Source organism: Sander lucioperca, chromosome 12, assembly GCF_008315115.2.
Source record: "Sander lucioperca isolate FBNREF2018 chromosome 12, SLUC_FBN_1.2, whole genome shotgun sequence".
Taxonomy (NCBI): domain Eukaryota; kingdom Metazoa; phylum Chordata; class Actinopteri; order Perciformes; family Percidae; genus Sander; species Sander lucioperca.
The window spans coordinates 19,881,724-19,907,712 of record NC_050184.1 but is presented as its reverse complement, the minus strand read 5'-3'; the positions used below and the strand labels follow the sequence as shown (position 1 = coordinate 19,907,712).

The 25,989-nt window shown below is 42.5% G+C and overlaps 1 protein-coding gene across 3 annotated transcripts in view; it reads right to left on the bottom strand.

Moving 5' to 3' along the window:
• Window positions 1–25,945, bottom strand: part of flna (filamin A, alpha (actin binding protein 280)) — a 59,560-nt gene extending 33,615 nt beyond the window's left edge. For all 3 annotated transcript variants that reach the window (XM_031310655.2, XM_031310668.2, XM_036008225.1), the window contains exons 1-9: window positions 25,509–25,945; window positions 9,940–10,191; window positions 8,608–8,705; window positions 6,858–7,005; window positions 5,427–5,545; window positions 5,223–5,300; window positions 4,559–4,721; window positions 2,943–3,143; window positions 347–484 (exon numbers count right to left, since the gene is read on the bottom strand). In XM_031310655.2, coding sequence (XP_031166515.1) covers window positions 347–484; window positions 2,943–3,143; window positions 4,559–4,721; window positions 5,223–5,300; window positions 5,427–5,545; window positions 6,858–7,005; window positions 8,608–8,705; window positions 9,940–10,191; window positions 25,509–25,878 — 1,567 coding nt within the window. In that variant the 5' untranslated portion in view covers window positions 25,879–25,945. The remainder of the gene's footprint in view (window positions 1–346; window positions 485–2,942; window positions 3,144–4,558; window positions 4,722–5,222; window positions 5,301–5,426; window positions 5,546–6,857; window positions 7,006–8,607; window positions 8,706–9,939; window positions 10,192–25,508) is intronic.
• Window positions 25,946–25,989: the final 44 nt, after the last annotated feature.

Sequence of the window (25,989 nt, the reverse complement as noted above, 5' to 3'; positions counted from 1 at the left end):
ATTAAATTCCAACATTCACTCGTCTTATAACTCTGCTTTGGTCTTCACCTACTCCTGAAAAAAATATCTAGCATTTAGCTGCTAAATGCTCCACTATGTTCACCAGCTAGTAGCTAACTGTGTCTGCAGTGAGGTGTAGGAAGGCAGTGTACAGTGGAGTTGTTTCACTGAAAACAGCTGCCTATCTGAGGAATATATTCACACGTTAATCAATACTTCAAATGGGTTTTACGATCTACTCGCAGCATTCAGTACTCTACTAAAGTGATGCGTTACCGTAGAAAGAGCTGACAAATCAATGTACAATAGTCAAAACAAGACGTTTGGTGTTTGCAGTGCCACTCACTGGGCCCCTTGATGGTAACTTTGAGCTCTCCGGTGCCAGCTCCTTTGGTGTAAACCTGAAAGTCTGCAGTCTCCTTCACCCTCAGGCCCTTTGGCTGCAGACCGCGGCCCTTAGCTCTGCAGAGGCTGGGGTTGCATGCTGTGGAGAGACACACACACACAATGAGACACAGAGACAGCTATTCTGACAGTTTGACTATGTGTGAGTTCAGTGGGGGTGGAAGAGGAAAGACATGCTGGGTGAGTTATAAAACCAAAAACAACTTCCATCCACATTGTACATCCATCAATTTCGAGAAGGATGAAGAGTTGCTGGGAAGCTTTCAGTGCTTTTCAATTGTCCTTCTCCACCTTGCTTCCACCCTGCACACCCCTCCTGTCTCTTATGCATCTGTCTTATCCCACAGAGTGAATTGATGGACCACAGTAAAGGAAATGAGCCTTTATCCTCACACAGGAAGTGGAGCAGCCTTCACATCTCCTGATTAAAAGTGTATAAAATAGGAGCTGCTGAGTCACAGTTTGATGCCCTGCAGGAAGCAAAGGAAAGCCCACCAGGAACAGACGCTATTGAAAGGGGGTCAATATATGTTCCAGGAAGTGGACTACTTGGCACTCTAAGGCCGGTTACAGGCCGGTTTTCTGTTGCGTCTCAGATGCGTGGCGGCTGCGTGGATTTTTCTGTGTCCTACACACCAGAAGCGTGTCTGACGCGGCGCTGCTCCTGCTGCTAGGTACAGGGAGGGCTGATCTCGGGACATAGCGCCGACAGATTCAAACTCTGAAAAATGGGTAAGTGGGCTATCTGTTTATAACAACTTTGTGTAGCTGTAAAGAGCCTATATAGCCTATCTGATGTTGGACCGTCACTCAGAACACACTTCGTTGTTATTGTAGCCTATCCTACCCTTTATATATAGGCTTGTTCGACGTATGGGGAGAGAGTTGTTAAACATAAATATATAGCCTACTGATCTGATTAAAGCAAGACAACGTCGGCAGTATTGACTGCAAAATATGTTACAGAATATTTCGTTCTGTATGACAGGTGCAATATTTGAAAATCTTTTCTCTGAAATTTTTTCTTACATTTATATCTACATTGATGTCAAAACCTAGAGACTTTCAAACATCAAGATGTCATTTATTAATATGCATTCGTGTCTAAATGACATATAAACATATTTTCCTATTCTATTTTGCCTGGGAATGCTTCTAACACGCTCGCGTCTCGCGTGAAAAATAGGCGTCGCTTCTATTTCTAGCAGTCTCACGCAGGCAGTGTGTAAGCTCTAACCTGTTAACATGGGAGCCGAAATATAAACGGACACGCCACGCGGCTGACACGCTCGCGCGACGCATCCAGTGTGTAACCGGCCTAAGAGGATACAGTTATATACAGAGAATACATGTTGTATTAAAACCTATTTGAGGTCAGCAGGTTGACACATGCAGGTCTGGTATAATTGTTAGAATCACTATAACAAATAATAATTCATAACAAAATAGATAAACATGTACCTTGTATGTAAGAAGGTTTATCTATCAGGTGAAGCAGAAATGTGTATGTGTTATCTTTTTTTCAAAATAAATGGAGAATGTGAGTCCAATTAATCTAAAAAACTTGCTTGAAATGAATTCCTTCAAAAATGGCATCATCATATCACCATCACTAATTTCTTAGTCGAGCATTTCCTCATGGAGCTGATGATTGAGTCATTTTGAGATAAGAGCTTGGCAGGCAGACCGCAGGCAGACCACACACACACACACACACACACACACACTATCTACATGGAGGACACACAACTCACACACTCATGCATGCAATCGCACACGCACAGTGGGTACCCAAGAGAGATCCCAGGAAACAGGAAATGACAGCAGAAGGAAGAGGCCGTTCCAGAGAGAGGACAGATACCACCAGGCCTCTATCAAAGAGAAGAAGGGAAGGGAGGGGGAAGAGAAGAGAGAGGACACGACATCCAGTACAGTGGCAGGAGAAGACAGGAAAGCATTAGACACAACTGAAGAAAACACAGCAGGGTGAGCAAATATTAAAGGGTAATTTCTGTATATTTCAACCTGGACCCTATTGTCTTATGCATTAGTGTTTAAGTGTCTAATGTGAATAAAAAAATTGTTGAAATTGGTCCAGTATTGAGCGAGAATGCTGTAACCGGCAGTCGTGAACCGGGCTGCAATGTAACCCTATTGGGCAAATGCGCACCGTCAATTTACGTCCACTAAAAGAGCTGTTATTGCCACTGACTCAGATTTGAGAAGTGTCTGACTACATTATGGAAAGGATCCCTACAGAGATATAAGTCCCGAGATCGCCAAACCCACCAGACTCCATTTAAATAAACAATACTTTTAGCGTGTATAGAGCCAGCATATTTTCAAATGTAAATGGTTGAATTAAGAGTTTATTTCAACCAAACCAGAGTGGTTTTGGTTTAAAAATCTTCCTTGAAACTGGACCAATGTAGGAGCTGCAAAATTAATCAATTAGTTGTCAACTATTAAATCAATCGCCAACTATTTTAAAAAATCCGTTAACTGGTTTGAATCATTTTTCAATTGCTAACTCTTACCCTCTCCCACAGTGACTGTGAAGGGGCTCTTGCTGATCTGGCCTCCGGCGAAGGTGACGTAGATGGTGTGCTGGCCCTCCTGGATGGGTTTGTAGGTGCAGCGGTAGCTACTGTTGCCCTTGTCCTCTATGGTGCAAGGCACCGTGGTCTTCTTGCCAGCAGGGTCAATGATCATCACCTCCACCTCGCCAACACCAGCGCCTGAGAGAAACAGGAGAGAGATGAGGGGATACAAGATTAGGAAAATAGTATGATACGAGTCAGTACACAATAAAACATATCCTGGTAGACACAGGGATGTCAAACTCAACTACACTAAGGGCCACAGTGGAAAATGAGAATCACATTAAGGGCAAGACATGTCTAGTTTTTTTTTTTAAATGCTTTTATTTTTATTTTTTTTTATTTAACCTTTACTTAACCAGGTAGGTCATTGAGAACAGGTTCTCATTTGCAACGGCGACCTGGCCAAGAAAAGTGTAGGCGTGCACGACAACATACAGTTTCACATTCAATACAATACAGGAATACAGAGTGCAATAGGCTACATAAAGTGCTGATTAAGTAGGCATTACAAAGCTGGCGCAAAGTGAGGTGTAAGTAAGTCGATGGATATGCAAAAGTGATATGGTAATAACACAATATACATGAATAGACAGTCTATATAAATGCTGAAATGTAGTAAAGAATTAAAATATAGTTAGTGCAGGTTGTGGTCTAGTTAGTGATGTAGATCAGTAATAACACAGTCAACAAAAGTAGACACAGTCTATATGAATGTTGAATGTAGTAAAGAGTCAATGTACAGTCACTGCAAAGTGTGGTCTAGAAAGTGATGTAGATTAGTAATAACACAATATGCATGAATAGACAGTCTATATAAATGCTGAAATGTAGTAAAGAGTCAAAATACAGTTAGTGCGGATTGTGGTCTAGATAGTGATGTAGCTCAGTAGATGGACAAAAATTGTGTGACAACAAAGGTGGGAAGATTAATCGTTGAGCATGTCAGGGCAGATGAATAGTGCAAAAGAGCGTAAACATATAGGATATGATAGCGGTGCAGGTGAAGATGTGCATCTGAGCAAACATGCAATGGGGCATTACAGAGATAATGGAATAAGGGTGTGCAAAACAGTGCATGAATGATGGAGAACAGTTGGCAGGTTCAGTGAATTTAAGTGAAAAAGTTAAATATCTTTGAATGTATTATTGCAAATCTCATATAGCGTTCTCACTTAAAGTTTGGTCGACATAAAGCCCTAAAGGGTTTATGTCGAGGGTGCGCAATCACGGAAGGCTTGTATCTTGTGGATGCGCCAACAGTTTTGTTGTCATTACTTACAATTCCTCATGGGGGCGGCAGAGACTACGCACTATAGCTTTAAATAATCGTGATTTCAATATTCACCAAAATAATGGAAAATTTCTGAGTGTCAAAGTTGGCAAATCTGCTAAAATTCTGCTGTGAGTGTCACGGTAATTAAGTCTTTTTGGTTTATCGCACATGTAGGCGGGCCAAAATGTATTGTGAACTTAAATTGATATGCAGGCTGGATCAAAATTTCTGATGATAGCACAGAAACCAAACCTCACACAGTGGTCCGTGTTATTACCTGCTGTGTAGACGTCAAAGTAAGTGGCCTTGTTGGCGATGTTTCCTGAGGGCTCCAGGCCCGGCCCCTGGGCCGTGGCCTTGCTGGAGTCTCCCTGAGCCATGCCGATCTCCACCTCGAAGGGGCTCTTAGAGATGTGCTGCCCTGCGAACAACACCGTCACCTACAAAGCAGAAAGGAGAGAGTGAACTGAGTGTCAGGAACGCTCAGGTCACACTTACAGGGCATCGCAGGTCTTGAAAAGTCTTAAAAAGTATCAAATTCAGTTTCTTCGCACAAAAAAAAAAAAGGAGTGAATTGTTAAAAGTGATTAAAAATACTGTAGTTTACAAAGTCTAGGGGTCAACCGATGCTGTTTTTTTTCAGGGACGATGCCGATACCGATTATTACTAATTAATAAAACCGATAACTGATATTTGGAAGCGATATGCATTTAACTAGTAACTAGTAACTCCAGCTGCCAGATAAACTTAGTAAAATATTTCCCTGTGAGAGATGTGGTGGAGCAGAAGTAGCATAATATGGAAACACTTCAGTAAAGTTCAAATGTTTCAAAACTGTACTAAAGTACAGTACTTGAGTAAATGTACTTAGTTACTTTCAACTGTAAACAGTCAGCAAGGCCCCTCAGAGAGTCATGTAAGATCAGAACTCTTAGCTTACCTTGTGCATGCCTGTGACTTTAGGGATGTAGAAGACGGAGTAGGTGCGGTTCTTATCATTGTTGGCTGTCACTTTAGCCTGGAGGAAATAGTTAGAAAAGTTAACAAAAGAGTACGCCATGATGGACCAAAAAAAAAGAAAGAAAAAAAAGGTAAAGTATTTCCCATAGACCAAACAAACATCCCAAACTCCCCAATGCCTCACCTCCTCTCTGTGTCCTGCAGGGTCCTCCACGTAGACCAGCACCTCTCCCATTCCTGCACTGATGGTCTCCACGGTGAACAGAGCCTTCTTCATCACAACATTACCAACAGGTTCGACACCTTTGGAATGGAGAATTTGGACAGTACATTAACATATGTGCCGTGCATAGATCATATAAGATCCTGGAGTTACACAAAGAGGGCTGAAGATACTAGGGCTGGGTATCGTCACTGCTTTCATGCATCAATTTGATTCCCATTCACAAGGTCCTGATTCGATTTCTGATTCGATTCAATAGCAATTCAAAAAGGGGTCTTTCCGTTGCAAAACCAATTTTGCCTGGATACAGCAGTCAATACAATAAAGTGCAGCTCTACAGACTCTACAGTGAGTGAGTATTAAGTGACATTAGAGCCCGACCGATAAAGTCGTCGTCGACTTTTAAGGTCAATATCGATACAAATATTTGATGATTTAAAAATCTGATATTCCGATATATCAGCCGATATATATTTTTTTTTTTTTAAAATTCAGAAACGCGTAACAAAACAAACAGATTTCCCTAACATTAGTTATTTGTAGTTATTTATGAGTCCTCACTAAAATAATATGAAAATGCAGTTTAAAAATAAACTTGTTTTATTGTCACAACAGAACAGATGAACATCAAAATATATTAAAGTTGTGATAAATAAAATTTATAAAAATACAAAACGTAAGGTATGAAACTTAAAGGGTTAAACACGAGCGTTGCCAACAGGGACGTTGTAGAGCGTCCTCTGGTGGACTAACTACGCAACGCCAACACTCAGAACATGGTTGAAGGGTGTTTCGTCTGGTTTTATTTGATTTTTTAAATATTCATTTATCGGCCATTATAAATGCTGATACCGATAGTTTGGAAAATGCCTAATATCGGCCACTAATATCGGCCCGCCGATATATCGGTCGGGCTCTAAGTGACATTTCATTCAGATATATTGACGTGAGAGTCCAAGGGACCCCTCTCAAAATGGCCATGCCAGTTTTTCCTTTGCCATAATATAGCCTAACTTTGAAGCGCCCCGACAAACTAGCTTTGGAGTGATATTTAACTCCCTTTCACGACAAGCTAGCATGACATAGTTGATAACAATGGATTCCTTCATCTTCTAGTTTCATATGATACAGAAAGACCAGTTGATTCTAGATTTCTTTAATCGATGTCGGATCATTCAAATCGAAAGAATCTTACCTCCCTTACTGCCTGAGTCAAACCTCTCGGACTAGCTTACAGTTTTTGGGTCCATGGCTGTAAACATGTAAATCCTCCCTGCTCTAAACTGATCCAGCTGCTCTGTTCAAAACAACTGCAATTGTTGAAGTCTAGCGGCAGATGTGTGTGTGTGTGTGTGTGTGTGTGTGTGTGTGTGTGTGTGTGTGTGTGTGTACCTGGCCCATAGGCGCGGGCCTTCTTGGGGTTGAGTTTGGGTCGTAGAGGTGCGCCAGGCTTCAGTTTTGCCTTGGGGAACTGGGACAGGTAGGTCATGACTGAGTGTTCGTCCACATTTGGGTCAACGATCTCTTCAGGGGTTATCACCTAAAAGGCCAAGACAAGAAAAAGTGGTTTCCAAATTAAAAGGGAGTTTTTTGCTGTTAGCATAAGGTAGTTTTTCGTTATATATATATATATATATATATATATATATATATATATATATATATATATATATATATATATATATATATATATATATATATATATATATATATATATATATATAGTGCTTGTTTAGTTACCATGGAACTTTTGTTGAAGCAGAAGTGCTTGATTAGGTACCATAGAACTTTTGCTGAAGCAGAAGTGCTAGATTAGGTACCATGGAGACCTTACCCACAAACATAGTAACATAGTTTTGTTTGTTGTCAATGTTGTGATTTAGTATTCAAGACCACATACCAGCCTCTTCCTCTGCTCAGAAAGTACCTGAGACAAACTCACATGCAAACCGGCAGCCACACAGTCATCCAGACACACTTATTGTCTGCTTTTACAACCCACAGTGACAGCAGGGGAAGGGACAATGCCACTTTCTAAGCAGAAACAGAGCTGAAGGCGGAAACAGCAGCGACCACAGAGCCAACTGTCAGCACGCTATGCTGTGCCAGCTGCCAGCACTGTGCCAATTATGGCAACACAACGCCGTCAAGACAGTCAGAGCAACCCAACAACCAGCTACATACTGTAAGTTTAACTGGAAGAACGTGACTCAGGGTCTTCTACGGAGAAGACGTATCACACTGTTGGAGAAACACTCACGCTTGTACAGTGGCGTTACAGAGTGGAGGTTCTTAAACACAAATAATCTTTGACAGACACATCTGACAACAGACAGGTTTAGTTTGGCATTTTATCAGCTTACTCAGAATTAACATTAATTAGTGACAGCTAATATAACCAGGCGCCAGCAAAGTTTGTCATTTGAGAAGGCGATGGTCAGCGGCGTTAAAAAATGAGAAGCGGCTACCTGATTGTTTCGTACATTGCTCTTTGCTAATGAAAATTAGCGTTATAGCTTAGTAAATCTGTGTATTTTGCCAACTCTTGTCAGGACTTAGTCACTCATGGTGTGACCAAATCATTTTTGACATTCACACTATCTAATTCTCACTGCCTATTATGCAACCTCTGTATGGAGTAAACCTTAAGTAGACACGTGTTTATTGCTCTAACGATACAGCCAGCTTCGACACCTCTTCTTGATGAAAGCAAAAAAGAGTTATGAATTCCACTTTCCCTGTGTAAATAAACTTGGTGAAACTAAAGTATTTGGCAGAAAGTGCCGCTGTTCATCTCTTCTCCACAAAACCACACACAGACACAGACACAGACAGACAGACAGACAGACAGACACACACAGACACACACACACAACTGTGCAGCTCCGATCTGCACCTACTGCTTGTCCTCAAGAGTCGGCATGCGGACGTGTATTTCTAAGTGCATTATAGGCAATCAAACAAAACTTTATATATTATAAAAGAAACAAATATGACTAACTACCTACTTAATAAAGAATAATAAAGAATATTGAACCGCAAAATTGCATTTGGTTTCTAAAATCGGTAAGAGAAAGAATTTGTAATTTTTCTTATTTCAAAATAAGCTCTTAGGTCCACTGTAAAAATGTATTTATTTGACCTGTGGGATGCCCAGCCAGTCGTCAGCTTGCTGCATGGCCTCCCGGGCGTTGTCCACTGGTTTGGTCTGATCCCACTGATCCCAGTCAGGACACAGACCTGCAGGAGAGAAAGCAGGCGAGTTGGACAAGAAGCAGTAGGGCAAAGCATATCATGACAATATAATGAGTTCACTGTATCCACACCTATGTAAGTGGCGTTTAAAGCTGTTTTTGTAACATTACCACATAGTTAAAAACAACAACATGGTTATTACCGTTGAAACGTATCACGATTTCTTAGCTAACATATGTACAGTATGATAATATATTGTGTTATTGTTCAGCAAAGAAATTAGATGCCACACACACACACACACACACACACACACACACAGTCTTGCTAAGTGAATGCGAGAGAGGGAGCGTCAGGATCTAATTAGCAACACTTGCTTTTGCTCACAGTTGTTGCATGTCAGGAAGTGCCTTCAGTATAAAATAGTGAAGCGGTATTTCTGTTGAATTAAGGGACATTTAAGTAGACGTGAACTTCACCTTACAAACAAAGTGAGAGCTTCTTGTGTCTGTAAAATGATGTTGACTCCCAAAGTTACAGCCTTGACGCCGTCCCAGCTGATACAGGCAGAATGCAAAACATGCCTAATCTTTATTTGAAGGCGACTCGGCAGCAGTAATTAGGCGTTGGGTCATACCCACATCTGTCTCTGTGGCTCATCGAGGTCTCTGCCCTAGAATGCATCCATTGGATGTTATGACGTTCCTTCACTATCACAGACACACATCCTGGCAAAGAGTTGTCAGCAGTTTCTTTATCTCCTTGTTCAGAACTGACTCTCAGGTCTGAGGGGCTGTTATTTTTGGACACTGTTAGCAATTTTTTTGCTGCAGGGAAATCCTTATCTCTGGCTCAAGGCTGTGGGTGATCCACAGGTATGCCAAACATCCTGAGCATGTATACAGAAACCTCCTTTACATCTCACTTTCGTTCACCTACATCCGTCCTCCCCTCTGTCTCCTCCTTTCCTCCTCTCCTCCCCTTTCTCTAATTCAACAGGACCGTAATAGGAAGGTTCAGCACTCCCCCTCCTCTCCACTCTGTTCACCTCATTATCACCCCTGCCCTTCGTTTTTACTCTCACACAGATGGGAATTACGCACTAATGCTTTCCCTGACCTGACCTGAGAGCTGCAGCTGTCAATCACTGTTGCATGCAGACAGTTATGATGCTAAAAGCTAGCTAGATAAAGGTTTCTAGCACTTCCTTGACTGGTGGTAGTTATAGATCCTTTCTGTGACACACACACACACACAAAACACACGCACACTCACTCACCTGGAGCACAGCTGTCGACCAGGGCACCCAGGGCCCGGCCGGTCTGCCAGTCCCTGTGGAAGTTGGTGATAGGAAGCTCAGGCAGTTTGTTCTGGATCCATCCCAGCAGCCTCTGCTTGGGCGTCTTCTGCTTGCCGTCATCAGTCTCCTCTTCCTCATCCCACATGGGCATGGAGATGGAGTAGTGCAGGATCAAGGTCCAGATCAGACCCAGGATCAGCTTCAGGTTCCCATCCACGATGGCTTTAGAGTCTGGAGTCCAGAGTAAGAGAGAGAGAGGGGGCAGATTTGAAGTCATGTTACCATGGTTTAACATTCATACAGACTTTTAAAAAATGGCGTCCAAATCACAGAGAACAAACAGATTGTTGTTATTATTACCTCCACCAAGGAGGGATTTTTTTGGCTCCGTTTGTCTGTTTGTTTGTTTGTCTGTCAGAAGGATTACGAAAAAAATCCTATTACATTTTGGAGTGGATCCGAATCATGGGGCGGATACACAAATTATGTTCCACTTTCATTAACATTGCAAGATCGGGCTTGGCCTTGGTAGAGGTCTATGGTAGGGCTGCTTGATTATGGAAAAAGTCATAATCACAATTATTTTGGTCAATATTGAAATCACGTGTGTCACATGTACTGAGAGGTTTATGCCTCAACGCAGAGGTCCAGGGTTCGAATCCGACCTGTGAGGATTTCCTGCATGTCTTCCCCCTCTCTCCCCCCTTTCTCACCTAGCTGTCCTGTCAAAAATTAAAGGCGGAAAAGCCCCAAAAATAATCTTTAAATTTTTTTATTGAAATCACTATTATTTACTTGAAGGTATCTACATAAGAGTGACATGACAGTGTCATGACACAGGAACCCTAACCTGTTTATGACACGTTCATGACAGTGTCATGTCACTCTTATGTAGATACCTTCAAGTAAAGTGTAACCATCTTTTTTTCCATTCAGAACACAAGATAAAATCGGAGTTTACTTGCAAAACGTAATATGCAAAATAATCGTTTTTCTCAATTACTCGGTTTTGGTGATCATTAGGAGCTGAAATCTTAATCGCGATTAAAATTCTGATTAATTGCACAGCCCTAGTCCGCGCTCTCCGAGCACCCTTAGTTGAGAAGTGTTTTAGGAGGCTGATGCATCGAAGGCTGAAGGGAATTTGAACGTTTCCAAAGATCATTTTTAAAACTGCAGCCCTGCTTCAAAAGAGAAGAAAAGCACGAGAAACAGTTGACCTCAGTGTTTCAGAAGTAAGGATCTGGTGCTTTAGCTTCCAAATATCCCTCAGGAGTGTCTATCGCCTATCTGCGATCTAATGTATGGCTACGTCTTCGAGGAGGAGTGGGATGCATACCTACAAATCATGGACCATGGTCTGGCCTGATCTGAGGAGAGATAGTGAGTTTATGTTGACTTCACACAAGGTACTTTAGGGCCTTTTGTACAGATTTCAATCTGGCTTCAGGCACATCGCAGCCCTGAGAGAGAGATTGCAGGGACTGAGTTTTACTGAATACTGTTCAAGTAAATTATCAGTTTTGGTGCTGCTTGATCTTAGTGCAGCCTTTTTTCTTTTTTTTTTTTTTAATAAAATGTACTTTCTACATTAATATAATTTATTTTTTTAAAGTTTTGGATAATTCATTATATATTTAAACCCGGCCACTTACACACCAGTCCATATTGCAACAGAATGACACAACTAGCACATCTAGTAACATGTTTGGTTGTTAAAAAACATGTGAGGCATTTTGTCTGTGTTCAGACAGAGCCACGCGCTCCACTGCAAGCAGAGGAGAAAGTGATGCAACCAGAAGCTAGCCCGGGCATGACAAAGAGAACCACACACCCCCCCCAAACACACACACACACACACACACACACACACACACACACCATTCAACATAAACACTACATCTTGCGTAGGCATGTTGCACAAGAAGCAGTTGATCAGGAGGCTTGATTGCTCAGGTCCATCTTTGAGGGAAGGGTGGAGCAATGAGTTTGTGCGTCTCCTAGCTGATGGTGATTAGAAGGTAGTTAAAAGGAAGAAACGTTCTGGTTCCTGTAAGGATTTGAGGCTAGGCGCTGATGGCTATCAAGTGTGTACGTACGGGGCCCGATAGTTTATTTCTAAACATTGTTTAAATGCTTTAAGCAATTATTTAAAGAATTAGAAACTTTCAACATACTACCCAGTAACAGATAGTCAGAGAGTGTTGGGGGCGGGACATTAAAGGTGCTCTCTAAGCGATGTTGGGTGACGTCACTTCTTGTTGACGTTCAAAGTATTTTCAAACATAACTGAGGCTAGCTCGCCCCTCCCTCCTCCTCCTCATCCCGTCCCCTCCCCCTCCATTCCGTGCTTCCGCACACTAACCCCCCAATCCCAAAAGTAGCTCACTTTTTAATTTATTAACTTTATCGGTTATCAGGCAAATAAAAACGCCAATAATAGATAATCTGCAAACTGCCCAAAAAGCGGCCTCTGACAGAAGCTGTGTCCAGTCAGCAGTTTCTCTGTGTTTTCAGATTTTTCAACATTCTGATAAGGGCGGCAGAGAGCATGAGAACAGACTGAGTCGGAAAAACAACAAACATTTCTGGGACTATTAGGCTATTCTGAGTCCAGCGCTGCTTACATCGTTGTCCACTTAATTTCTTTTGTTATTGTTGTCTAGAGTGGAATAATTGTTGGCAGCAGCAGCTCAACTTCACCAACAATAAGGTCCTGAATGATTTTTTTTTTTCTTAGATGTTTTTTTCATAAGAGGGCTGGGGCTGCAGTTGGGGGCTGGGGCTACTGAAAAGGTTGAATATTTAAGGCCTGCAGTGGGAGGGTCTGAAAGCTGTTAGGCCAAGACAGGGTTGGAGATGGATGGGGGTCCAAACCAAAAGGGGGGTTGGAATGCCATGCATGATGTAGATGAGGAGCGAGTCGGTCAGAAAACAAAGGCTGTTAAGACAAGGGCTGGGCAGCGTTCAAAAATCTTTGATACTTTATCCATCCATCTTCGTCCGCTTATCCGGGGGTCAGGTCGCGGGGGCAGCAGCTCCTTTGATACTTCTACTTTATACAATATTTTTTTTAGATACCAATTTTATAAAATCCATTTTACCAAAAAGAAATTACAACATTAAGGCAAAAATCTTTATTTTTCATTTTTCAGCTCTTACTACATGAGCCTGTGCGTAACGTCATTTTTTTCCTGCCTGCCTCTACGACGTGTAGACAGCCAATCAGCAGCATTATTAGAGCTTGATAGAAGCATGCTGCATGCTTATTGGCTCACTGTCGCAGATGAGATTTATTCCTCAGGTATTGAAATTTGGTAGCGAATGACGAGGCATTTTTCGATACTCGATAGTTGACTAAGGAGGAAATTCGGTCGGTGCCTAAAAAAAAAGTCGGTATCCAGCCCTATTTAATACGTGAAAAAAATCTAATCCAATGCACAGAGAAACATGCATGCTTTACATCAGATTACTTTTGTTGTATCTTCTATGGAAGAACTGAATGTCCACAACATCTAAATATGTTTGAAAGTTTAATACAAGCTGGTGGGCATGAAATCTTACAAGTTACTTTCACACGTCTCTCGCTAGCAACAACTTCTTTGGTCCAACTTAGCTAGTGTCGTCATCCGGTCTGCGGAACATACTCCGATTCAGAACTCAGTGTAGTAGCGCCTCTTTCTGGAACATCCCTTATTAGCAGATACCTTCCCAAACTGGGTAAGGAAATGAACTATTATTCTTAATAAGTAAATAAACGATATAGCTTACAGATAAGCATTTCTTGTAACTTAATAATACAGTTAGGATACCACAACTTTAAATTAGAAGTTATTTGCCTCTGTGCAGAACTACAAGTGTGACAACCCAGTCCATCTCAGAGTGCTGCTCGTCTGAATTTGTGTTCCAACAGAGAGACGTGCACTTGAGCTGCCAACCCTGCGATGCATGATATGTCAGCTGCTCCCAGTGGAAAAATACATCCATCATCACCATGGGAACTTTGAGTGAGCTGGATCATTATAGGAGCTGAGTGCCAACTCAGTCCGCTCAGGAGTGATGATGGAAAGAAGATGAGGCGAACCAAGATGCAAGAGTCAGGAAAGCGTGATTGTAAAGGAGAGACAGAAAGCAGCAGAGAGGGAAGAAGAAATATAAATGTTGCCTAAAGACAGAAATTACACAGACAGCTCTAATTTATACTCCTAGTCAAGTCAAGTCAAGTCAATGTTATTTATATAACCCAATATCACACATCTGCCTCAAGGGGCTTTATCAGATGGGAGGGGGCGTATGGGGTGTGCATGTGTACCACAGGTTGGTACTTGCATCAGGAATGTAGATCAGCTAAAGTAGGGGTGTGTCACATAGTGGCCTGTCATCCACCACAGCACAAACAGCAGTTCTGGGCCAGGGAACGCAACATAACCAGAACAAGAGCAGAAAAGCCCACAGAGTTTGCTATTAAATGTTGAGTTTTCTCAGTTAATTGAATAATAAATTATCAACAATAGTGAAAAACTGCCATCACAAGTTCTAATTTTCAGGGTTGAAGCTCTGATACTGAGCAGCTGATGGTTTCAGGGCCTTACAGTTTTTTGGATCCAACAAATCTGTCAAGTCTGGGGCATCTGAGGCTGCCCCCTTTAAGTCGATTAATCGACTAATCATTCGTTTTGATCTTGGTCAACCAAGATTTATTGATCTAAATCTTGTCATTTTTTGTGCTTTTTTTCATGGCTTATTTATAATAAGAAACTTATGAGCACATTTCTGGTAAACACAAGATTTAAAGTGGTGCTTTTGCATGGTTCTTTGTGGAGAAATTCAGTTTTACGCATCTGTCGTTTAAATAAACCATTCGATTAGTCAACAAATACATATGAGTGTTAGTTGACTAAGATTTTCTTTAATCGAGGAATGCTTATGTTATGTTAGGACATAAATTCCCACACACTTTCTGATAAAACGTGTATATGTGTTGCTCTTTCATTCATGCCTCGCACACACAAAGCCACTAAACATGCAAGGAATCTGCCAGCATTCCCAGCAGACCACAGCGCACCAAGCCTGACGGAGCCCATATACGGACACAGACTGCCGCAGCTCAGACTTCCCCTCTGCTGACTCATAACCCCCCACCCTTGTGTTGAGTGTGTGTGTGTGTGTGTGTGTGTGTGTGTGTGTGTGTGTGTGTGTGTGTGTGTGTGTGTGAGAGAGAGATATAGAGTCAACAGAGTTAGTGGAGGCTACCGTATGGAGAGTGTGCGTGTCTGTGGTTGATGCACCATCTGCCCAAAAAACTCCCATGACTCATCCATTCGGCTCGTTGCTGCTGCAGCCCCCCCCCCCCCCCAGTGGCATCGCTATGACATCATCGCAACCCCTGACCCACAGCCTGACCTGATCCCAGCATCTCAAGGAGGGAGAGGGGAGAGAGGGGAGAGAGGGGAGAGAGAATGTAGAGGGAACGCGCAGAGAAGGGCGACAGCATGGGGAAAGGCTCTGCACAATATTCAGGTTGCACTGCAACATCTGGTGCAAATTAGTCCCGAGATCTTGTAAAGGCGAAGGACAAAACAGCACAGCAGGCTCATCGTATCCTTATATTTATTCATGTATGATATATAGAGAGTGTTGTCCCCCAGACGTCGTTTGAACAAGCAGCAATTACAACTTGTATTTACGTTTCTGGTGGCAGCGCCCTCTAGTGGCTGTGGTAATTATGTCGGGAGCATAGCAGAAAGTAAGGTGACGAAATATACCGTAAGTGCACCAAATTTCTTTGTAAGGAGGCAGGTTGAGGTGGAGGATAGGTAAAGAAAAACACTGGACTTTCACCCAGGAGAGCCGGGTTAGAGTCCCGTTTGGAAATAAAAGTAAACGGCGAGTTTGATTTAACTTAACAAACGTCATGGTCAGCATCATGTGCGTAACCTTCAAGAAATTAAGTAAAGTCTGCTTTTAACCCAAACCACAATCTTTTTTCTAAACTTAACTAAGTAGTTTTGGTGCCTAAACTTAACCAAACTGCGACCATTTCACAATGTTAAAGACATGTTTAAAATTGTGATCTTTACGTCCAAAAAACGCTACCAACGTTCTTTTGTTTAGATATGAGGGGGTTTTTTCTGACACCGCTAGGGGCTCTATTTTATGAAATGCTCCTGTGGGTCGTATTAGAGTGTAGGGAACAAATATCCCATATCGTCATATGGTTTGGAGGACTTTCTGGAATATAATAATATAATATAAAAAGCAACTGCAGGACTGTCAGGAGACAGATCCATCTACCAATACATGACAATGAAAAGAATGTTATGCATTCCTGAAAAAAAACATTGGCTGGTACATTATTATTGGATTTCGAAAACTATCGATATTGCCTCAAAATGCTTGATCAATTGGGCTATGTGTTTTGTAATAAAAATGTGTAACTGTATCCTGAAATGTAACCGGAACCTACATTTGAATTGCTTATATTTAATAAAAAAATATATAGCAAGTATAAAGTACATTTTCATTTCAGTAACTCTTGGGTTAAACTGTATTACTGATTACAACTGTGGTAAGCTAACTGGCAATTGTAATGGAATTCATTTTAATGTGGTCTACCCAACCATCTGCATTCCTCCAAGACTCTCCACACAACATTTGCCTTGAGCCTGTCATGTATAACGTACAGCACTGGGTGAGTGGGACTGTCATGTCATACATACTGAACAACGTTACTTTTGGCAGACCTGTCAGAAATTAACACCAACTGTGCTAGGTCTAGCAGTCAAATGGTGCCCCCCCCACACACACATTCATGCCTGGAGGAGAGGGAGTGGTTGGAGTGACCAAACCCCCGGTCAGACAGAATATTCTGAGGAAATGTCACGCATTCCACACACGCACACACACACACACACACACACACACACACACACAAACAAACACAAACAAATACTAAGGGACATGACAACATTTGCTTTACAACTGAACACTGAATCCAGCTTGTAGCCTCAAACATCCAAAAGCAGAAAATCATTGACCTGGAGCTCTCTTCTTTCCCTCCCTCCCACTTCTAAGTCCATGCAACAAACCACACTGGAGCTACTACACTTCCTCCTCTTCCTTTCTACTCCTTCCAGTCATCCTCCCTCCCTTCCCTCTCCTTCTCTTCACTCCCTCCGCTGGAAAAAGTTCCTTCTGGTTTTTTAGCCTTAAAAGGGCAGAAGCAAACTGGATCCTGGCAGCCCTCCCATTCCCTGGGCTCTGGTTACAGACGGAGGGAGGACAGGACAGGGGAGGGAGAGGGGAGGGGAGGGAAAGACAGAGGGGGGTGGAGGGCCAAGACAGAAAAGAGAAAAAAAAAAAGGCAGGGAAAAGTGCTGTGTGGGACATTTTTAAAGGCCGCACTGACAATAGCACCCGCTGAGGATGGGCTGAGATATGTTACAGATTGATGAATAAAATGAGAAGAATGAAGTTTGAAGGGATAGGCAAAGAAAGAAAAATGTAAAATATATGGAAAACCAGGAGCGGCAAGTAGGGACAGGCTAATAAGACTGTGGAGGTGAGAGGAGGACACAAGCATCGCAGAAAAATGCTAAATGAGGGAGTTTAATAAACACCAGGAGACTTAAATCGACTGTTGTGTTTCCTGGAAACATCTGAGTACTATGATCAACGAGAAGAGCAGAGTTTGGGTCTGTGGGTAATTGATAGCTCTTGGGCTGGCAAAAATGATTCAGGTCTGGAAAAGTAGATCCCCAACAGACTTGTTTCTGGCACGGGAACCCACATAGCCAGGCTGTGTCGGTTTGTAGGTAAAATCCTGTAACATAGTGACAGTAAGCACAGCGCAAACAACTGGCAGCATCCGGTGCAGTTTTTTCTTTACATTACAGGATATGGTGTCATTGCAGTTTATTTTTATTTAAATATCTCATTAACAACTGCAGAACTTTGTGAGTAAGCTAAAGAATATGTTGCTTTGTGTCTGCTTGTTCTGTCTGAACATGAGGCATGGGGTGGCTGGGGAATGTTTCCAACTCTGATGTAATGCAATAGCCTGAATACCACTGTACTGAATGAGAACGCGCACGCTGCTAATCCTCAGTATCCACTTGATCAGTGCCCCTTTCGCCTGTGCAGACAGGAAGTTATGCGAACGATAATGAGCTGGCAGGAAGTGCTCCATTTTGACCAAACTGTGTGGCTCAACTCTCCGTTATCTCGCTCTCGTGCAAACATTCCTCTTTGCTCTTCGCCACCATCGCCACTCACTCACTTTTATCTTTATCTTTTATCTGAAACCGTAAGATTAAATTTGATGCTGTATGATGACATCCCTAACACAAGTAGGCAGTGGCGATACCCGGCCCTGATGTATACAGTGAGGCTATTGAAAAGTATCAACAATCAGAAATGTTGCCGTACCATTTATACCAGCTCTGGTTGTGAGCAATATCATCATTAATGACCTGGACTGCTGTACAGCAACATTTAATATTAATATTATACATGGTTTCTGTGTCAGTGTGATGAAGTGACTTGATCTGTCTGGTATTTCATTCATTCCCACTTACATAGATTGTGCTGAACAAGACAAGCAGTGAAGTGTAGATGGAGTTGGGATTTGGTTTTTAGACGGTGCACGGTTGCTTTCGCGGCCGCCACGTGGATTCGTTACTGCGATTCTTGCTTGATCTTGTGATTATCGCAAGAATCCGGCTGCCGTGCAAGGTAAGTAAGTAAGTAAGTAAGTAAGTAAGTAAGTAAGTAAGTAAGCCACTGGCTGCCTCTGCTGCTGATATACGCCTTTTTTAATCTTAGTACAAAGCTAAATAGCTGGGCGGTGGCTACGTTGGTGTTCTGTATTTTTATTCTCTGGGTTAAAATGTGGCTCTTCTAAATTTCTTGAACAAAAACGTGTACAATTGAATATCATGTTCATTTGCAGATGGTATCTTCCAGAGAGAGAAGTCAGACAATCACTCAGTTAAGTGTATTTGTCACATGAAATTGAACTTGGAACAATTCCAGGGAAATTAAATCCTATCAGCTCCTTCAATTTACGCATGACACCCACTCAGTACAGGGTTTCCCCCAGTGTTCTGCAAGCCTGGTGGCCCACCGGTCCTAGGTTGCCCCCCCAACAGGCCTAAACCACTGGGAATTATCTTTTAATGTATTTTAAAGATGTTTTTTAAACTACAGTTACAGTGGGGCGGCTCGGTTGAAAACTTAGACGTAGTCATATTTTCAAATCTCCAGTTAGCTTTTAGCACTGACTTAATGTACGACCTTATGGAATTTGTCTCATAGCTTTTTTAAATTCTCAATTTCACGCATCTGTCCATGATTCTGTTATCACAGAAACTATCGGGCTCTACATTAATGCTTCCATCAGTCTGTGACTGGCCCCAGCCGGGCCCTCGTCAAAAAAAAAGACACTTGCCACTGGGCTAAACAACTTTTCTGGGGGAAACCCTGCAGTAAGTCAATGCAGACAGACGCAGTCATGGTGAATCAGAGCCATCCCAACACCCCACCCTACACACAATCCATCACAACTGCAACACACCCAGTTAGCCTGCAGGTAAAATCTCACTGTAAGGGTTTTGTTACTACAGTCTTACTTGGTCTGGTATGTAACTATTTAATAATAGGTCATATTAGGTAACTAATATAACTGAGTTAGTATACAAACTGTATTCCTCTTTTTACTTGTGCTATTACTACATTACCTATTAGCGTGTCACAGAAGAAAATGTCTATAAAGAGGGTGTGTTTTCTTCTCGTTTTACAGCATTGGAATGCTAATCTGTGACATGCTAACACATAGCCTAGCCGTTGCATCGAGTATAGAACGGTTATAATTTAAGTAAACTGACTCGGTTTTGTCACAGTAATATCTAAAGTTGGCTAACATTAGCCATCATAAGCTCCTGACCATACCACACAAGGTAATAACATCAAAACCTCAGAAATGAGCCTACTGTAATGAGGTTTTATTGATTAGGAATTGCATTTTTCAATTGTAAGAGGAATTATTGTATCAGTAATATAGCACATTGCATTATGATTTAACAATGTAACAGGAGGAGACAGCCCGGCTGTTGCCACACAGAAGTCTGTCTCAACCTGCTTGTCTCTGCTCCCATGCAAAGCCAGGGGAGAAGCCAGGTACAAAGTTACACCACAGCTCTGATTGTTGCACATCCTGCCCGTAAATGACGGGAAGAGTTTGGCACAATCGCTGCCATCTAACTGTTTCGACAAACTCCACACAGGCTCAGTCAAGTACATATAAAAAAGGGTTTTGAAGGGTTTTAAAAACTGGGCTGGATGGGACATGGGTGTGATGAGCACAGTAGAATATGCACAAAAAGCTGTCTCTAGACATGCATTATGATGAACTCACTAAACTCTTGATTTAAAAAAGAAATCCTATAAATAGCCAGACCCTTGCACATCACATGGAGAGTTTAAAGTGAAATAATGAGACATAATGGAGAGCCTAGCCTGTTTGAACAGTGCTACCATCAGTGTCTCGCCCCTTTTTTTACTGCCAACTACAGGAGATTGCATCCCTGCCAATCTTTAATTGCGTTCTTGGCCGACATGCAAGTTCTCCCCTGGATTTATAAGCAATCATGTGTGTGCTGCCGTGACCAGATCATGTGGGATTTAGTCAAAACTGCAGAAAGAGAGAATACCTATTGGGTTGAAACGTCATTACAGTGAACACTAAACTGCAGTCTGTGCTGGGAAAGCGAGGCGAGTGAGTGTATACTGCAGGGTAGAGCTGAGTTTGTTAACTGTTGAAATTCTTTAACTTCACATGCTGCTGAAAGATCCAACACAGGCTATAACCACATTGCTAAATTATTCATTTTTAAGCGGCGTTTTGAGACAAAAACGATCTCCGTCCACACAAGAGTTTTAGCTCCAGTAGCAGAACTAATCTCCGTTGATATTTACACGTCTGACAACGCAAATCACATGACCATTCGCATACACTGGACACGTGTGTGCCGGTGTTTACAGGAAGCAGATTATCTGACGTTTCTCTGCGGTTGAAAATCATAGATGTATTGAAAAATGCTTGAAAATGCTTTGTAGAAAGAACAACAATGGCTAAAAGCAAGGCCAGGGATTCACTAGCTTGGTCCGACAACGAGGTTGAACGGTTACTGAAAGGTATGTAAGCCTACCTAACCGATAAGACTGACTGACGTGCGTCATCGTTTCCAAAAAGGTCTCCGTTTGTGCCCGTCTAGACTACAAAGCAACCCTGGAGTTTTCAAACCAAAACGGGGGCAGCAGTTTTTCCAAATGTCTCCATTTTAAGGTCGTGACACACCAACCACACGGCCGACCCTCGGCAGAAAAGGCAGTTGGACTGATCAGCCTCCCCGAGTTGGTAAAAAAAAGTGCCTCGGAACACACCAAAGCCACGAGATGTAATACGTCTCCATAACAGCAGGCGGCGCTAATCTGTATTGTCGCCCAAAAATGAAAACCGGCAGCTGATTGGACGAACGCGTCACGTGGGTCTGGTTTCTCCGGAAAATCAAAGACAGACTGTCATGGCGGCTTGTTCAGAATACGATCTCATATTGTACTAAAATAGTTCACCGAAACGTGTTTCTGAAAACATTTTAAGCGAGAAATAGGCCATGCAGTTGCTGAATCTGTCTTCATTTCAGATCAATAAAGGTCAGTTTAAAAGATTTCCGTCCGATTTTGAGATACTCTAGTCACGCTCATCCCGCTCCTCGTTTCCGGGTTAGCACTTTACCAATCAGATGGATCATTTGAGTCCGACTGCCGGCAGTGCCCACCTTCCGATTCAACATGTCAAATCGGCCAAAATGAAGGCCGATGGCCCCTCGGACGGACGATGGCACGGAACACACCGAACAGACTCGAGTCACTGACCTCGCCAGACTGTCCGACGGCCAATTATTGGCTTAGTGTGTCTCAGGCTTTAGGGGCTCAAAAAAAACGGCCGGATTAGTGTGGAAGTGAGGCGTAAACGTAGCAAAATATATTTGTTTTTTAACCTAAATGTAGCCATAGTAAAAACTGTGGATCCATTGCAAGTAATAACCCTAGTGTGTGTGTGTGTGTGTGTGTATGTATATGTGTATATATATATATATATATATATATATATATATATATATATATATATACACCCAAATATTGCTAATGACAAATGGAGGGACCTTTGTTTGGTTTTGGGGATCCAAACCGACTCTGAGCTGGCTTTCTTCCTATTGGACAGGTAGGCTCACAGTAATAATAAATTGTGATATTGTGTTTTAGCAGTTGTGGTTCGATGTCCAGGATGCTTGCTCATGTATACGGAGTGCTAGCAAAAGGATGCTGACTACAGTTTACTTAAACGTCCACCGGTGTCATTATTAACAAGGGTTTTCTAAAAATTCAACATTAAAACTATAGTTTGACGTTTTGAGAAACTTGTTTATTTGCGTTCTTGCCAAGAGTTCGATGAGAAGATTGAATGCTTAACTTTTTCTTTAAAGCTACATTGTGTAAGAACTTCTCCCATCTAGCGGTGAAATTGTATATGACAACCAAATGAATATTACTTTCTAGCCCTTCTTCCTACGGTGGCCGAACCCGAAATTAGCTCTCTCCATCGTTTACACGCAGCTGTTCTAGCCACTCCAATATTAACTTTGGTCTTGTTGCTTTGCCTGTCGCGTTGTCGTTTTAATTCTCTTTTTCGCTTCCCTGGCGAGTAATCTCCCCCTGGCATTCATCACGGTGCCAATAGGTGTAAGAGGGCGAAATGCGGAGGTATGTCCCTCTTTGGCTAATGTATTTTAAAGATGGAGGCGCTATATGGCGGCTGTCATTCGAGCGAGTCGCTCGTATGTATTCTGAATGATTCTGAATGTCAGATTCTACGCTTACGAGAATACTTTGATTAGTTGGTGGAAGAAATTACACATTACACAAAGGGGTTTTTGCTAAGAATCAACTAAAAAAATTACACAATGTAGGTTGAAGAATTTATCGAGCACAAATGCCAAACATTTGCTGGTTCCAGATTCTCAAATCTGTTCTATAGCATTGTAAACTATATCTGGAAAAACTTTAAGATGTCCCCTCAGGCTCTGTTAATTTTTGACAAGGTACTTTTTCCAGATATTTGACAGTATAAATGGCTAATCCATTACTGGTTGATGATTGTTATTCGCACCCCTAGTCCAGTTCCACACTCCACTACTGTGACCATGTTTGCTTTTTGGGTGGAGAAAATGACTGGCTTGTCTTAATAGCTCATGGGTACTGTTGCGTATCAATAATACTTGTCTATTTTTTAGCACGATAAGAGAAAGGAGAAATGAAAGAGGTGTGGATACCAACTATCCCAAAAAAATTGTTAGTGTGAAGAGAAGTGGTGAAAAAAAACAAAGACAGCGAGCGCTTCAGACCAAAGAAAGAGGGCGGGACCCCGTGCATCAAGCTGAGCAGTGATGGCAGTTTTGTAATTTGTGGCAAGGGTTGCTGGCTGGGTGTGCCCATTTTCTGCAGTGAAAAGAGGAAGTAAAAGAGGAGAGCGGGCTCCCCTCTCATCTTCAGATTAAATGACTCAAGAGGAGCAGCTAGGATGAGGGTGAGTCAGCTGGAGGAACAGACAGACAGTGCTGAGTAAGACGGTTCGTTGGTGCCTGGCACTGCACCCTGAATATCTTACTGCCAACCACAACACTGATATACATAGGGCTGGGTACCAAATTCACCACTTTTTAGGCACAGACCGAATTGCCTCTAAAGTATCTAGTTTTGAAAAATGCCTTGTCATTCAATACCCAATTTCAATACCTAAGGAGTAATTCTCATCAGTGTCAGTGAAACAATAAAAATGCAGCATGCTTCTACCAAGATCTAATTAACATTTGTGATTGGCTGTCTAACATTACACGTCGTAGAGACACGCAGGAAGAAACTCTACATTACACAGAGGCGGCTTACGTAGAAGGAGCTGAAACATAAATACAAAGATCGCAATGTGTAATGTTGTAATTTCTTTTTTTATTATAAAATTGGTATCCAAAAAAGGAATCATTTAGGAACCGGTATCAAAGTCACGGTATTGGTACTGGTATCAAGTATTTTTGAATGATACCCAGCCCTAGATATACACAATCTCTACTCTGATCCATCCACAGCAGCTCCACCTCTCCCTGTCTGCTGAGATGTAGGGGGGTATGGGGTACTATTGATTTTGACATGAGATTCAAACACTGCCACCACCTCACCTGTTGTCTGCATCAGGAAGCAGTAACATGTGTGGAAACCATGAAGTGAGGCAGACATTCCCCCGACAGGAGATGACAGGGACTCATTCATGTCTGATTCACACACACTCAGTCACAAACCTCTTCCTTTTCCTTCCAACCACAGACTGTTGATAAAGAATTTGTCTCATAGAGAAGACAGTTGTCAGGTGTGGAGAGGGTGAAAAACATCTGACAGGATGAGTCATGTAATGCAATCTCAACGATGAATTGAATTAACAGTGAGATTAAATTTGGGTCCATATCCATTTAGGACCCTTGAGCCTCTTTGAGAGCCGCTCATTCACTGCAGTGAGGTGATCTATTCTGTATGGGGAGAGATGAACACAAGAAGGCTATATTCTCTGAGTTTTGTATCACAGCTCAGCAGAAAATGACTTTAATTCACTTGCAGTTTGCCACAAAACTGAGCAGGTAAGCAGCTGCATGCAGGCAAAGCCCATTAAACCCAGTGTCACCAAGTGTGAGCCAAGTCCTGTCTAACGCTGTCGAGACCCAGCCACAGCCCACTGCACGACATGAGCACAGACAATAGCCCTGTGTGTGTCTCTCTCTCTGGGTACATGTACAGGATCAGCTCTCCTATCCCACTAGGCCTGAATTACATCCTGGGCCACAAGGTTTTGGCTCGGACGGGCCCAGCTCAACTTAGCTCAGCTCAGGCAGCAGGGGAACACAAGCCTGGGGCCTCTCTGCACAGTCAGACCCCCTCCTCCCAAAACAACCCACCTCAAATCTGGACAGCCAGAGACAAAGCCTTGCGCCCCTTGCCTGGACATCAGGGAAACGCCTGCTTTCTCACTAAAAAAAAAAACACTCTGTAATGTTACCAAAACTGGCAACTTATTTAACACTCGTTCACAGGAGAAAGGAGTGGACTCAAGTGTGTTTTCACCACTTTTTCTTTACAAGGTGACAGTTTTTTTTTTTTTTTTTTTTTTTTTTTTAAACTGGGCAGCAACATGCTCAACTTTATTCGACCCTGCAGGCATGTCTACATACACTGTTCTTTCCATGGTCATCATCTATTGGAGACTGTATTCCGATTTAGCTGCTGCTTAGCACCACTCAAGTTTATTTCTCCAAGAAACAATCAAACACGTATGCACAAAACAGAAGCTTAGAAGAGAGGCCAGCTGAATGGAGATGGAAATGTGTTAAAATCTAAAACGCACTATACTGGCACTCATTCATTACTCAACATTGATTTTGACTCACCTATGGACACGAGCTTAATGCTCTCCTTGTCCAGGAACTCCAGAGCCACCGACACGTTCTCCAGCTGCATCTGGCGGAAGGTGGGCCGCTGGTTGTACTTTCTGAACATCTTCTTCTGGGACAGGACCTCCAGGAGCCCGATGAGCCGCAGCCCGTCGCTGAGGTCCGTCTGCAAGTTGCCGACTCTCTTGTTGACACATTTCAGGTGCTCGTTACACCAGCGGGTAAAGGTGTTCTGCTGAATCTTCTTCCACGGCGCATCCTCGGCCAGGTCCTTTTCCGTGGCGGGCATTTCTGCGTCCTTGTCCGTGGAGAGAGCGTTGGGAGCGGGCGCGGCGCTCTGGTGGAGCCGGGGGTGTGAACCACTCATTTTTATGGTCTCGGCTGTGTCTTGGTTCGCTGGCTTTTTTCCCTCTGGGTGGAGTCTGCTCAACTCTGGGTGGCCGCTCCCTCTTTCTCTCTCTCTCTCTCACTTTAGCTC